The following is a 14,524-nucleotide window of genomic DNA, read 5'->3' as shown; positions in this document are numbered from 1 at the left end:
AACACTAAGTGTTGACAAGGAAGGGGAGAACTGGAACTCTCATCTATTATTGATGAGAATGCAAAATATTACAGCCACTTTAGGAAGAGTTTGTCAGTTTCTTTATGAAATTAAACATATATTTGTCATGTGACCCAGCAATCCTACTTGTAAGTATTCTTTTGTCTTGCTCTGATGCCAAGGCTGGAGTGCAGTGGCACAATCTCAGCTCACTGCAACCTCTGCCTCCCAGGCTCAAGCAATCCTCCCACTTCAGTCTCCCAAGTAACTGGGACTACAGGTGTGAGGCACCATGCGTGGCTAATTTTTTGTAAGGACAGGGTTTCACTATGTTGCCCAGGCTGGCACTTGTAAGTATGCAAGAAAAATAAAAACTCATGTTCATACAAAAACCAGTACATTAATAGTGACTTTATTCATAGTCACCCAAACCAGGAACCACCCATATATACATCTTCCAACTGGTGAAGGAATAGCCAAACATGGTTCATGCAAACAATGAAATACTACTCAGAAAAAAAAAAAGGTACAAACTATTGATACACAGAACAATATAAGGGGACTTCAAAAAGCTTGTGGAAAAATGGAATTAAAAGATTAAAAAAATTTAAAAATATAAATATTATTACTGAACATAAGCTCTATCAAGTGTGAGACACTTTTGTAAATGATGATACCAGCTATTTAGTTCACCCCTAAATAACTGAGGGTCCTGGAAATTTAACCATGTCAATGCAGTCTTTTTTACATTATTAACTGAAGAAAAATGGGTACCCTTTATAGATTTTAAGATTAGGAAACAAAAAGAAGTTGGAAGGAGCCAAATCAGGACTATAAAGCTGATGCCCAAAACTTTCCTACTGAAAATCTCGCAAAATTGCCCTTGTCTGATGAGAGCAATGAGCAGGAACATTGTTGTGGTGGAGGACTCTGATCAAGCATTTCTGGGCATTCTTCTGCTAACACTTTGGGTAACTTTTTAAAAACCATAATACGCATCTCATAATACGCAGATGTTATGGTTCATTGGCACTCTAGAAAATCAACAAGTAAAATGCCTTGCACATCCCCAAATACTGTTGCCAGTGACCTTTGCTCTTAACCGACCCACTTCTGCTTTGACTGACCACTTCCACTTCTCAGTAGCCATTGCTTTGAATGTGGTTTGACTTCAGGATCGTACTGGCAAAGCCATGTTTCATCTTCTGTTACAATTCTTTGAAAAAAACCTCCAGGATCTTGATCCCACTTGGGTCCCATTTCCATTCAAAGCTCTGCTCTTGTCTGCAGCTGATCTGGGCACAACCGTTTTGGCATCTATTGAGTGGAAAGTTTGTTCAGTGCAAAATTTTCAGTCAGAATTGTGTAAGCTGAACCAATTTAGAGGGCTATGGGGTTGGCTATTTTTTGTGTTGTTGTTGGTCTTCTTTAGTTAGGGCAAGAACAAAATTAATTTTTTCTTTGAAAATAGGTGTGGATGGTCTGCTGCTGCAGGCTTCATTTTCAACATCATCTTGTCCCTTCTTAAAACAAGTTAGTCATTTGTAAACTGCTGAATTCTTTAGGGCACTGTCCCCATCAACTTTTTTTTTTTTTTTTTTTGAGACAGAGTCTCGCTCTGTCGCCAGGATGGAGTGCATGGCACAATCTCGGCTCACTGCAACCTCCGCCTCCCAGGTTCAAGCGATTCGCCTGTCTCAGCCTCCCAGTAGTTGGGATTACAGACATGTGCCAGCACGCCTAGCTAATTTTTGTATTTTTAGTAGAGATGGGGTTTCACCATATTGGCCAGGATGGTCTCGATCTCTTGACCTTGTGATCCACCTGCCTTGACTCCCAAAGTGCTGGGATTACAGGCGTGAGCCACCGCGCCCGGCCCCCATAAACTTTTTGTAAACCATCAATGATTTTATCATTCTTACACCCAACCTTCCCCATAAATTTGATGTTTATTCTTGTTTCTATCTTAGCAGAATTCATGTTGCTCCAATATGGGCTCTTTTCAAACTGCTGTCTTAACCTTCTTAGTGCCTCTAAGTAGATCCTGTTCAGACATGTTATAACAAGTTAGCGCAAGTTCATTTTTGTGCAAAAAAGTTTTTTGAAATCCATCCATAGTTTTTCCATAATACACATTTTCCCTTCATATACTGACCCTCAAATGCATTATGCTAAGTAAGAAGCCAGACCCAAAGGTTACATGATTCCATTTATGACATTCTGAAAAGGCAAAACTATATAGACAGAGATCAGTGGTTGCCAGGGGTTGAGAGTGGAGAAAACATTACAAATGGACAGCACAAGCATACTTTTTAGGGTGACAAAACTATTCTGTATTTTGATTGCAGTGGTAATAACATCACTCTCTATGCATTTGTCAAAACTTGTAGATGTGTACACCAAAAGTGTGAATGCTAAATATATAAATGAAAATATTTTTTAAAAAATTTAAATGACTTAGGGCTGGAAACTAATCTATGATGAAAGGTTAAAGAGACCAGAATGCTTATTTTCAGAAGAGACTTATAAAGCACTTTGTAATCTGTTTTCAAATGACACCACAAAATTACTCTGGCTGGGTACAGTGGCTCACACCTGTAATCCCAGCACTTTGGAAGGCTGAGGTGTGTGGATCACTTGAGCCCAGGAGTTCAAGACCAGCCTGGGCAACGTGGTGAAATCCTGTCTCCATAAAAAAATCTGAAAATTAGCTGGGTGTGGTGTCATGAGCCTGTAGTCCCAGCTACTTGGGAGGCTGAGGTAGGAGGGTCACCTGAACCTGGGGAAGTCAAGGCTGCAGTGATCACACCACTGCACTCCAGCGTGGGAGACAGAGTGAGTCCCTGTCTGAAAAAAAAAAAAAATTATTTTGGGTCAAAAATCAGGAAAACTGAAAATAAGGGAATGCAACCTGTGGTGTTATTTTATGTATGCGTGTGTGTGTATGTGTGTACATATGTGTATATATGTAAACACATATATACATAGTATATACACTATACACTTACATACATATACACACACACACAAACATTATGTGTATATATTGGTTTTTGTCCACAGTTCCTGGTTCATAACTTACATAGCCTTTGTTGCAGTCTTTTGTTATACTGTTGGGTGTGTTAGGCCTCAACAGCAGGCTTCTGACCTTCTCCTGCCCTCTTTTCACCTGCCCCAAGGCAGGACTTGGGGTCTTAAGCTCCCATGAGAGGGTACCATCCTAAACCCTGCAGGGAGGAATGCTAACATCTTGAAGCTTCCATAAAAACCCAAGAGGACAGGGTTCAGGGAACTTCTGGCTAGCTGAACATATATGAAGGCTGACAGAAAGGTGAAGAACTCATCTATGTGCCAGGAGGGTGGCGCACCCCAACTCCACAGGGTCAGAAGCTCCAGGACCCAGGACCCTTCCATACCTTAGTCTTTGTATTTCTTCATCTGGCTGTTTGGCTGTTTATCTGTATCCTTTAAAATATCATTCTTAGTAAACTGGTAAATGTAAGTGTTTCTCTGAGTTCTGTGACCCACTCTCGCAAATTAACTGAACCCAAAGAGGGGGTTGTGGGAACCCCAACTTGAAGCCAGTTGGTCAGAAGTTCCAGAGGCCCAGGCTTGCTATTGGTGATGGGTGAAGGAGGGAGCAGTCTTGGGGACTGAGCACTCGATCTGTGGGATCTGATACTGCCTCCAGGTAGACAGCGTCAGAATTAAATTGGAGGACACCTGGCTGGTGTCTGCTGCTTGGTAGTGGGGAGATATCTCCACGCATCTGGTTACAGAAGTTTTCTTCTGTGTTTATGATTGTTGTGGTGTGAGAGCACAGGAAAAACACAGTTAGAGAGAGTTTTTCTCTACACACAACCTAACACATGGTAGATAATTTTAGTCTTAAACTACACCTGGGCTGGGTGAGGTGTCTCACACCTGTAATCCCAGCACTTTGGGAGGCCAACTTGGGAGGATCACTTGAGTCCCGGAATTGGCAACCACCCTAGGCAACAGAAGGAGACTCTATCTCTACAAAAAAAAAAAATTAAACATTAGTCAGGCATAGCAGTGTGCATCTATAGTCCCAGCTACTCAGGAGGCTGAGGTGGGAGGATTGCTTAAACCCAAGAGATTTCAGCTGTGATGGCAAAACTGGACTATAGCCTGGGCGACACAGTGAGACCATGTCTCAAAACAAACAAATAAAAAAAAACCCAAAACCCCCAACTATACCTGAAACATGGTATGTAAATTATATCTCAAATTGATATTAAAAATAACACAAAGAAACTATACTTGAAGCACTTCTTTCCTCTACTCCAGTGTTTCTGAAACTTGTTTCGTAAGAATCGCAGACAACTTGTTAAAAATAGATATTCCCGGGATCCTTCCTGGAGGTCAGGAAATCATACTTTTAAAATGTACCTCTTCCTCAAGGAATTTTCATTATCAGACAACTTTAGAAAACAACTGCCACCCATAAAAGGACAAATGTTAGGACAGTGATTTCTATAGTGGAATCACATCCCAGAAAAATTCAAGATGACCCACTAGAATATGAAAGAAAATACTGTTCTATGTATATTTAAATCTCAGGCCTCAAAAATGTTCCTATTTTAGGAGCGTATTTTATAATGTACACATTAAATCAGTGCAATAGTGCATGTAAATCATTCCTCCCTCCCTCTGTAGGATGTGTGACCATAAAAAAAGTAGAGACCACTGCTTTAAGGCTCCTGATTTATTACTGTTCCCCAATACAGCTGACCACTCCTCAGCCCCTGTCCTATCTTGCAACACTTCTGCAATCCTCATTTATATCTGCCAAAACTCTTTGTCTATCAAACCCCAGGCCTAAGAGCATCACCATTCTGGATAAAGGACGCAGTTCTTTTCCTCTACCAAGATCTGAAAAAGTATTTATTATATTGTATCTAGTAAGAAATTTGGAAGTGCCTACCTCTTTATACTATTCTTAACTTCTGGTAGACTTGGTACTTGAGGATTCAGCTCATGGATTTAACAGCTGTGGTGTCAATCCTTCACAGGTAACTGTGAAGTTTCATGACATGTAGTAATCGGATTTTGCTAAGTCACAAATGTGAATCAAGTATGCTTTTCAGCTGTGTGAAGGACCAAATTACTTTGCTGGTGAGTAAGCCAAGCTGACCACCAAGCATTTACTCTCACACAGCTATACTGTTCCCTCTGCTTGTTGCTATTAGGGTCAGGAAAGGCCTCTTTAATTTTTTCAGTTATCCTTTACTGCATGGGTCCTCATCAATTATCTATAAAGTTTACTGTAAAGGGTCCTTAAATTTATTTATATCCATATATTTTTAAATTAAACAAAAAATGCAGCCACTATCATTTGGGATTTGGGAAGTGTTTGAGTAAGCATTAAGAAAGAACTGTCATAACTTAAAATGACTCATATTCATGCACTGTGGCAAATAAACATTAAGTGGTATTCATCAATTGGGACATTCAGTTGACAAACTGCTAAGGATGTGTCAATATCAAAGATATCAAGATATCTCTCAACAAATCTTCTCAGGGTAGAACTCTATGGTAAACATGAACTGTGCTCAGAAAACATACCACTAAGCTTCTTCCTGCTAACCCTCCAAGTCAATAACATATCTCAAGTAAGGCTCTTCCCTTTCTCACCCTCAAGAATATCTTCATAAAGGGCATGTACTCCTTCAGGCACGATGACCGCCAGAGCAGTTCCACAGAGAAGGCCAGCACCCAAAACAGTCACCAGCTTCAGTCGTTCCTGGGGAGAAAGCAAAAGAAATCATTGCAAACTTTGATTAATGAATGGGAAAAAGTTTCTGAAGTATCTGTAATCAAGACTGTGAGCTGCTCATTTGTGAGACCAACATCTACAATAGACAGTGAAGATGAAAAATGATCAATTTCATGAGTAATGCCAATTAAAACAAAGAGATGAATTTTTTTTTTTTTTTTGAGACAGAGTCTTGCTCTGTCGCTCAGGCCTGAGGCAGTGGCGTGGTCTCGGCTCACTGCAGCCTTCACCTCCCAAGTTCCAGCGATTATCCTGCCTCAGCCTCCCGGGTAGCTGGGATTACAGGCGTGCACCACCACATCTGGTTAATTTTTGTATTTTCAGTAGAGACGGGGTTTCACCATGTTGCCCAGGCTGGTCTCCAACTCCTGACCTCAGGTGATCCGCCTGCTTCAGTCTCCCAGAGTGCTGAGATTACAAGCGTGAGCCCCTGTGCCTGAGTGAGATGAAATTTTTTAAATGACCAGGTTAACAATGATTTGGGAAAATGTCTACTATCCATGATAGGAAGAATGAGTACACTTTAATACTGGAAGGAATGTGAATTGCTACAACCTCTGGAGACCACACTTTGGCATTTAGATTTAAAGCCTCAAAAATGTGAACTCTTTGATAAAGAAATTTTACTTCTAGAAATTCATCCTAAGAAAGAATTGTGCAAAGATGACCACTGTGCTTATTACTAATGCAAACCTGAAAATAAATGTCCAATAAAGAAGACTGGCTAAATAAACTATAAATTTCATCAGAGTACCACACCACTCAGCCATTAAAAATTAAGAAATAAATATGTTAACAGATATAGGAAGTCATGATATGCTGCTATGAGGAAAAAGCTGATGGCAATCAATATGTATTGATAATCTCATATTTATAAAAAATATTTATATATATAAGTAGAACAAGTTATATTAAACATTAACAATTTTTTACTTAAAATTTATAACTTGCAATATATAAATACATAACTTTTAAAACATTTATAATTTACCTACAATAAACATGTATTACTCATACGATGAAAAAAATGTATTTAGACATTAATGCTAAAATTCTTCTGTGGTTTTAATCCAACTTAATCCTAATTGTCTTCTTTTTAGCCAAGTCTGAGGGACTCCCTCTTGTCATACAAAAAGATTAGGTTTCAAAGTTTCTTGAAGCAGCAGTATACCCTAATATGACTTACTGGGATCTTAGAAGTATGAAAAATGATCTTAAAAACTACAACTAGGGCCGGGCGCGGTGGCTCACGCCTGTAATCCCAGCACTTTGGGAAGCTGAGGCGGACGGATCACAAGGTCAGAAGATCGAGACCATCCTGGCTAACACGGTGAAACCCCGTCTCTACTAAAAATACAAAAAATTAGCCGGGCGGGGTGGCGGGTGCCTGTAGTCCCAGCTACTCCGCAGGCTGAGGCAAGAGAATGGCGTGAACCCCAGGGGGTGGAGCCTGCAGTGAGCTGAGATCGCGCCACTGCACTCCAGCCTGGGCGACAGCGAGACTCCGTCTCAAAAAAAAAAAAAAAAAACTACAACTAGGTGGGTGGATCACCTGAGGTCAGGAGTTTGAGACCAGCCCGGCCAACACGGTGAAACTCCATCTCTACAAAAATACAAAAATTAGCTGGGCGTGGTGGTGTGTGCCTGTAATCCCAGCTACTTGGGAGTCTGAGACAGGAGAATCACTTGAACCCGGCAGGTGAAGGTCGCAGTAAGCAGAGATTGCGCCACTGCACTCCAGCTTGGGTGACAGAGCAAGATTCCATCTCAAAACAAAACAAAAAAACCGGCAAGGAGAGCCAGGCATGGTGGTGTGCACCTGTAGTCTCAGCTGCTCGGGTGGTGGAAGCAGAGGATCATTTAAACCCAGGAGTTCAAGGCTATAGTGTGCTATAATCACATCTGCTATAATCACTGCACTCCCACCTGGGCAACATAGTAAGAGCTGTCTTTAAAAAAATAAAAAATAATAAAAAACTACAAGAAGCCAGGCATGGTAGTATGTACCTGTTGTCCCAGATATGGGGAGGCTGAGGCTGTAGTGAGCTATGATCTCGCTGAATTATACTCAAGTCTGGGCAACATAAAGAGACCCCATTTTTGAAAATAAACAAAACCACAAGGGAATAATTATATATGTTGTTTATGAAAAACTTTCAATAATTTAATGGTACATTATGAACTTCATCTGTTTGTTTCTTTTAAGAGGTTAGTTAGCAAACGAGCAGTCCATTCCAAGATGGCCGAATAGGAACAACTCCGGTCTGCAGCTCCCAGTGTGATCGACGCAGAAGACAAGTGATTTCTGCATTTCCAACTGAGGTACCTGGTTCATCTCACTGGGACGGGTTGGACAGTGGGTGCAGCCCAGGGAGGGCGAGCTGAAGCAGGGCGGGGCGAAGCCTCACCCGGGGAAGCACAAGGGGTCAGGGGATTTCCCTTTCCTAGCCAAGGGAAGCCATGACAGACTGTACCTGGAAAATCGGGACATTGCCACCCAAATACTGTGCTTTTCCAACAGTCTTAACAAACGGCACACCAGGAGATTACATCCCGCTCCTTGCTTAGCGAGTCCCACACCCATGGAGCCTTATTCACTGCTAGCGCAGCAGTCCAAGATTCAACTTCAAGGAGGCAGCCTGACTGGGGGAGGGGCATCCGCCATTGCTGAGGCTGGAGGAGGTAAACAAAATGGCCCGGAAGCTCGAACTAGGTAGAGCCCACCGCAGCTCAAGGAGGCCTGCCTGCCTCCGTAGACTCCACCTCTGGGGGCAGGGCATAGCTGAACAAAAGGCAGCAGAAACTTCTGCAGTCTTAAACGTTCCTGCCTGATAGCTCTGAAGAGAGCAGTGGTTTTCCCAGCATGGTGTCTGAGCTCTGAGAACAGACAGACTGCCTCCTCAAGTGGGTCTCTGACTCCTGTGTAGCCTAACTGGGAGATACCTCCCAGTAGGTGCTGACTGACAACTCATACAGCCAGGTGCCCCTCTGAGACGAAGCTTCCAGAGGAAGGATCAGGCAGCAATATTTGCTGTTCTGCAGCCTCTGCTGGTGATACCCAGGCAAACAGCATCTGGAGTGGACCTCCAGCAAACTCCAACAGACCTGCAGCTGAGGGACCTGACTGTTAGAAGGAAAACTGTCAACAAACAGAAAGGAATAGCATCAACATCAACAAAAAGGACATCCACACCAAAACCCCATCTGTAGGTGACCATCATCAAAGACCAAAGGTAGATAAAACCACAAATACGGGGAGAAACCAGAGCAGAAAAACTGAAAATTCTAAAAGCCAGAGCACCTCTTCTCCTCCAAAGGACTGCAGCTCCTCGCCAGCAATGGAACAAAGCTGGATGGAAACGCCTTTGACAAGCTGACAGAAGTAGGCTTCAGAAGGTCAGTAATAACAAACTTCTCCGAGCTAAAGGAGGATGTTCAAACCCATCGCAAGGAAGCTTAAAACCTTGAAAAAAGATTAGACGCATGGCTAACGAGAATAAACAATGTAGAGAAGACCTTAAATGACCTGATGTAGCTGAAAACCATGGCATGAGAACTACGTGACACAGGCACAAGCTTCAGTAGCTGATTCGATCAAGTGGAAGAAAGTATCAGTGATTGAAGATCAAATTAATGAAATGAAGTGAGAAGTTTAGAGAAAAAAAGAGTAAAAAGAGTAAAAAGAAATGAACAAACCCTCCCAGAAATATGGGACTATGTGAAAAGACCAAATCTACGTTTGATTGGTGTACCTGAAAGTGATGGGGAGAATGGAACCAAGCTGGAAAACACTTTTCAGGATATTATCCAGGAGAACTCCCCCAATCTAGCAAGGCAGGCCAACATTCAAATTCAGGAAATACAGAGAATACCACAAAGATACTCCTCAAGAAGAGCAACCCCAGGACACATAATTGTCAGATTCACCAAGGTTGAAATGAAAGAAAAAATGTTAAGGGCAGCCAGAGAGAAAGGTCAGGTTACCCACAAAAGGAAGCCCATCAGACTAACAGCGTATCTCTCAGCAGAAACTCTACAAGCCAGAAGAGAGTGGGGGCCAATATTCAACATTCTCAAAGAAAAGAATTTTCAACCCAGAATTTAATATCCAGCCAAACTAAGCTTCATAAGTGAAGGAGAAATAAAATCCTTTATAGACAAGCAAATGCTGAGAGATTTTGTCACCACCAGGCTTGCCTTACAAGAGCTCCTGAAGGAAGCACTAAACGTGGAAAGGAACAACCGGTACCAGCCACTGCAAAAACATAACAAATTGCAAAGACCATCAATGCTAGGAAGAAACTGCACCAACTAACGGGCAAAACAACCAGCTAACATCATAATGACAGGATCAAATTCACACATAACAATATTAATCTTAAATGTAAATGGGCTCAATGCCCCAATTAAAAGACACAGACTGGCAAATTGGATAAAGAGTTAAGACCCATCAGTGTGCTGTATTCAGGAGACCCATCTCTCATGCAGGGACACACATAGGCTCAAAATAAAGGGATGGAGGAAGATCTACCAAGAAAATGGAAAGCAAAAAAAAGCAGGGGTTGCAATCCTAGTCTCTGATAAAACAGACTTTAAACCAACAAACATCAAAAGAGACAAGGCCATTATATAATGGTAAAGGAATCAATTCAACAAGAAGAGCTAACTATCCTAAACATATATGCACCCAATACAGGAGCACCCGGATTCATAAAGCAAGTCCTTAGAGAACTACAAAGAGACTGAGACTTCCACACAATAATAATGGCAGGTTTTAACACCCCACTGTCAATATTAGACAGATCGACAAGACAGAAGGTTAACAAGGATATCCAGGACTTGAACTCAACTCTGCACAAAGCCAACCTAATAGACATCTACAGAACTCTCCACCCCAAATCAATAGAATATACATTGTTCTCAGCACCACATTGCACTTATCCCAAAATTGACCACATAGTTGGAAGTAAAGCACTCCTCAGCAAATGTAAAAGAAGAGAAATCACAACAAACTGTCTCTCAGACCACAGTGCAATCAAACTAGAACTCAGGATTAAGAAACTCACTCAAAACCACACAACTACATGGAAACTGAACAACTTGCTCCTGAATGACTACTGGGTAAACAATGAAATGAAGGCAGAAATAAAGATGTTCTTTGAAACCAATGAGAACAAAGACACAACGTACCAGAATCTCTGGGACACATTTAAAGCAGTGTGTAGGGGGAAATTTATAGCACTAAATGCCCACAAGAGAAAGCAGGAAAGATCTAAAATTGACACCCTAACATCACAAAAGAACTAGAGAAGCAAGAGCAAACACATTCAAAAGCTAGCAGAAGGCAAGAAATAACTAAGATCAGCAGAACTGAAGGACACAGAGATGCAAAAAACCCTTCAAAAAAAAATCAATGAATCCAGGAGCTGGTTTTTTGAAAACATCAACAAAATTGATAGACCGCTAGCAAGACTAATAAAGAAGAAAAGAGAGATGAATCAAACAGATGCCATAAAAAATGATAAAGGGGATATCACCACCGATCCCACAGAAATACAAACTACCATCAGAGAATACTATACACACCTCTACGCAAATAAACTAGAAAATCTAGAAGACATGGATAAATTCCTGGACACATACACCCTCCCAACACTAAACCAGGAAAGAAATTGAATCCCTGAATAGACAAATAACAGGCTCTGAAATTGAGGCAATAATTAATAGCCTACCAACCAAAAAACGTCCAGGACCAGACAGATTCACAGCCGAATTCTACCAGAGGTACAGATTCACAGCTGAATTCTACCAGAGGTACAAAGAGGAGCTGGTACCATTCCTTCTGAAACCCTATTCCAATCAATAGAAAAAGAGGGAATTCTCTCTAATTCATTTTATGAGGCCAGCATCATCCTGATACCAAAGCCTGGCAGAGACACGACAACAACAAAAAAGAGAATTTTAGACCAATATCCCTGATGAACATCGATGCAAAAATCCTCACTAAAATACTGGCAAACCAAATGCAGCAGCACATCAAAAAGCTTATCCACCAAGACCAAGTTGGCTTCATCCCTGGGATGCAAGGCTGGTTCAACATACACAAATCAATAAACATAATCCATCACATAAACAGAACCAAAGACAAAAACCACATGATTATCTCAATAGATGCAGAAAAGGCCTTTGACAAAATTCAACAGCCCTTCATGCTAAAAACTCTCAATAAACTAGGTACTGATGGGACGTATCTCAAAATAATAAGAGCTGTTTATGACAAACCCACAGCCAATATCACACTGAATGGGCAAAAACTGGAAGCATTCCCTTTGAAAACTGGCACAAGACAGGGATGCCCTCTCTCACCATTCCCATTCAACATAGTGTTGGAAGTTCTGGCCAGGACAATTAGGCAAGAGAAAGAAATAAAGGGTATTCAATTAGGAAAAGAGGAAGTCAAATTGTCCTCTTTGCAGATGACATGACTGTATATTTAGAAAACCCATCATCTCAGCCCAAAATCTCCTTAAGCTGATAAGCAACTTCAGCAAAGTCTCAGGATACAAAATCAATGTGCAAAAATCACAAGCATTCCTATACACAAATAACAAGCAGAGAGCCAAATCATGAGTGAACTCTCATTCACAATTGCTACAAAGAGAATAAAATACCTAGGAATCCAAATTACAAGGGATGTGAAGGACCTCTTCAAGGAGAACTACAAACCACTGCTCAACGAAATAAAAGAGAACACAAACAAATGGAAGAACATCCCATGCTCATGGATAGGAAGAATCAATATCATGAAAATGGCCATACTGCCCAAGGTAATTTACAGATTCACTGCCATCCCCATCAAGCTACCAATGACTTTCTTCACAGAATTGGAAAAAACTACTTTAAAGTTCATATGGAACCAAAAAACAGCCCGCATTGCCAAGACAATCCTAAGCAAAAAGAACAAAGCTGGAGGCATCATACTATCTGACTTCAAACTATATTACAAGGCTACAGTAACCAAAACAGCATGGTACTGGTACCAAAACAGAAAGATAGACCAATAGAACAGAACAGAGGTCTCAGAAATAACACCACACATCTACAACCATCTGATCTTTGACAAGCCTGACAAAAACAAGAAATGGGGAAAGGATTCACTATTTAATAAATGGTGCTGGGAAAACTGGCTAGCCATATGTAGAAAGCTGAAACTGGATCCCTTCCTTACACCTTACACAAAAATTAATTCAAGATGGATTAAAGACTTAAATGTTACACCTAAAACCATAAAAACCCTAGAAGAAAACCTAGGCAGTACCATTCAGAACATAGGCATGGGCAAGGACTTCATGACTAAAACACCAAAAGCAATGGCAACAAAAGTCAAAATAGACAAATGGGATCTAATCAAACTAAAGAGCTTCTGCACGGCAAAAGAAACTACCATCGGAGTGAACAGGCAACCTACAGAAGGGGAGAAAATTTTTGCATCTACCCATCTGACAGAGGGCTAATATCCAGAATCTACAAAGAACTTAAACAAATTTACAAGAAAAAATGAAACAACCCCATCAAAAAGTGGGCAAAGGATATGAACAGACATTTCTCAAAAGAAGGCATTTATGCAGCCAACAGACACATGAAAAAATGCTCATCATCACTGGTCATCAGAGAAATGCAAATCAAAACCACAATGAGATACCATCTCACACCAGTTAGAATGGCGATCAATAAAAAGTCAGGAAACAACAGATGCTGGAGAGGATGTGGAGAAATAGGAACGCTTTTACACTGTTGGTGGGAGTGTAAACTAGTTCAACCATTGTGGAAGACAGTGTGGTGATTCCTCAAGGATCTAGAACTAGAAATATCATTTGACCCAGCCATCCCATTACTGGGTATATACCCAAAGGATTATAAATCATGCTGCTATAAAGACACATGCACACGTATGTTTATTGGAGCACTATTCACAATAGCAAAGACTTGGAACCAACCCAAATGTCCATCAACGACAGACTGGATTAAGAAAATGTGGCACATATACACCATGGAATACTATGCAGCCATGAAAAAGGATGAGTTCACGTCCTTTGTAGGGACATGGATGAAGCTGGAAACCATCATTCTGAGCAAACTATTGGAAAGACAGAAAACCAAACACAGCATGTTCTCACTCATAGGTGGGAATTGATCCATGAGAACACTTGGACACAGGGTGGGGAACATCTCACACCAGGGCCTGTCATGGGGTAACACTTGGACACAGGGTGGGGAACATCACACACCAGGGCCTGTCGTGGGGTGGGGGCTGGGGGAGGGATGGCAGTAGGAGAAATACCTAATGTAAATAGCGAGTTAATGGGTGCAGCAAACCAACATGGCACATGTATACATATGTAACAAACCTGCACATTGTGCACATGTACCCTATAACTTAAAAGTTTAATAATAATAATGATAATAAAAAAGAGGTTAGTTAGCAAAAACAGTAGCTCTATTATCTCTGATACATTACTGAACTTCTGACTGAGAGGCTGGGAGCCTAACTAGCTTTTGTAAATATTATCTCTATGGGAAAATAGTTTTTTTTAGCTGAAAGGCTGGTTGAAACATTACTCCCTCCTTGTTTGGAGAGGAAGAAAGCGATCTATGTATCTATTGAGAAAGGGGAAACTAAAGCTGCAACGTCAACACCAATTAATACTTGCCATATAGCAAGAG

At 41.1% G+C, this 14,524-nt stretch overlaps 1 protein-coding gene across 5 annotated transcripts in view; it reads right to left on the bottom strand.

The window, feature by feature from the left end:
• Positions 1 to 14,524, bottom strand: part of SLC39A9 (solute carrier family 39 member 9) — a 67,527-nt gene that overhangs the window by 32,617 nt on the left and 20,386 nt on the right. For 4 of the 5 annotated variants that reach the window (XM_019009827.3, XM_019009829.3, XM_004055357.5 and 1 more), the window contains exon 2: positions 5,659 to 5,767. In XM_019009827.3, the coding sequence (XP_018865372.2) occupies positions 5,659 to 5,767 (109 nt within the window). Of the gene's footprint in view, positions 1 to 5,658; positions 5,770 to 14,524 lie in introns of those variants that run through there. The other variant, XM_055362195.2, reaches the window with a different exon arrangement.

Source organism: Gorilla gorilla, chromosome 15 (assembly GCF_029281585.2).
Source record: "Gorilla gorilla gorilla isolate KB3781 chromosome 15, NHGRI_mGorGor1-v2.1_pri, whole genome shotgun sequence".
NCBI classification, from domain to species: Eukaryota; Metazoa; Chordata; class Mammalia; order Primates; family Hominidae; genus Gorilla; species Gorilla gorilla.
Note: the sequence above shows the minus strand (reverse complement) of the source record. Positions and strands in the feature narration are given on the sequence as shown.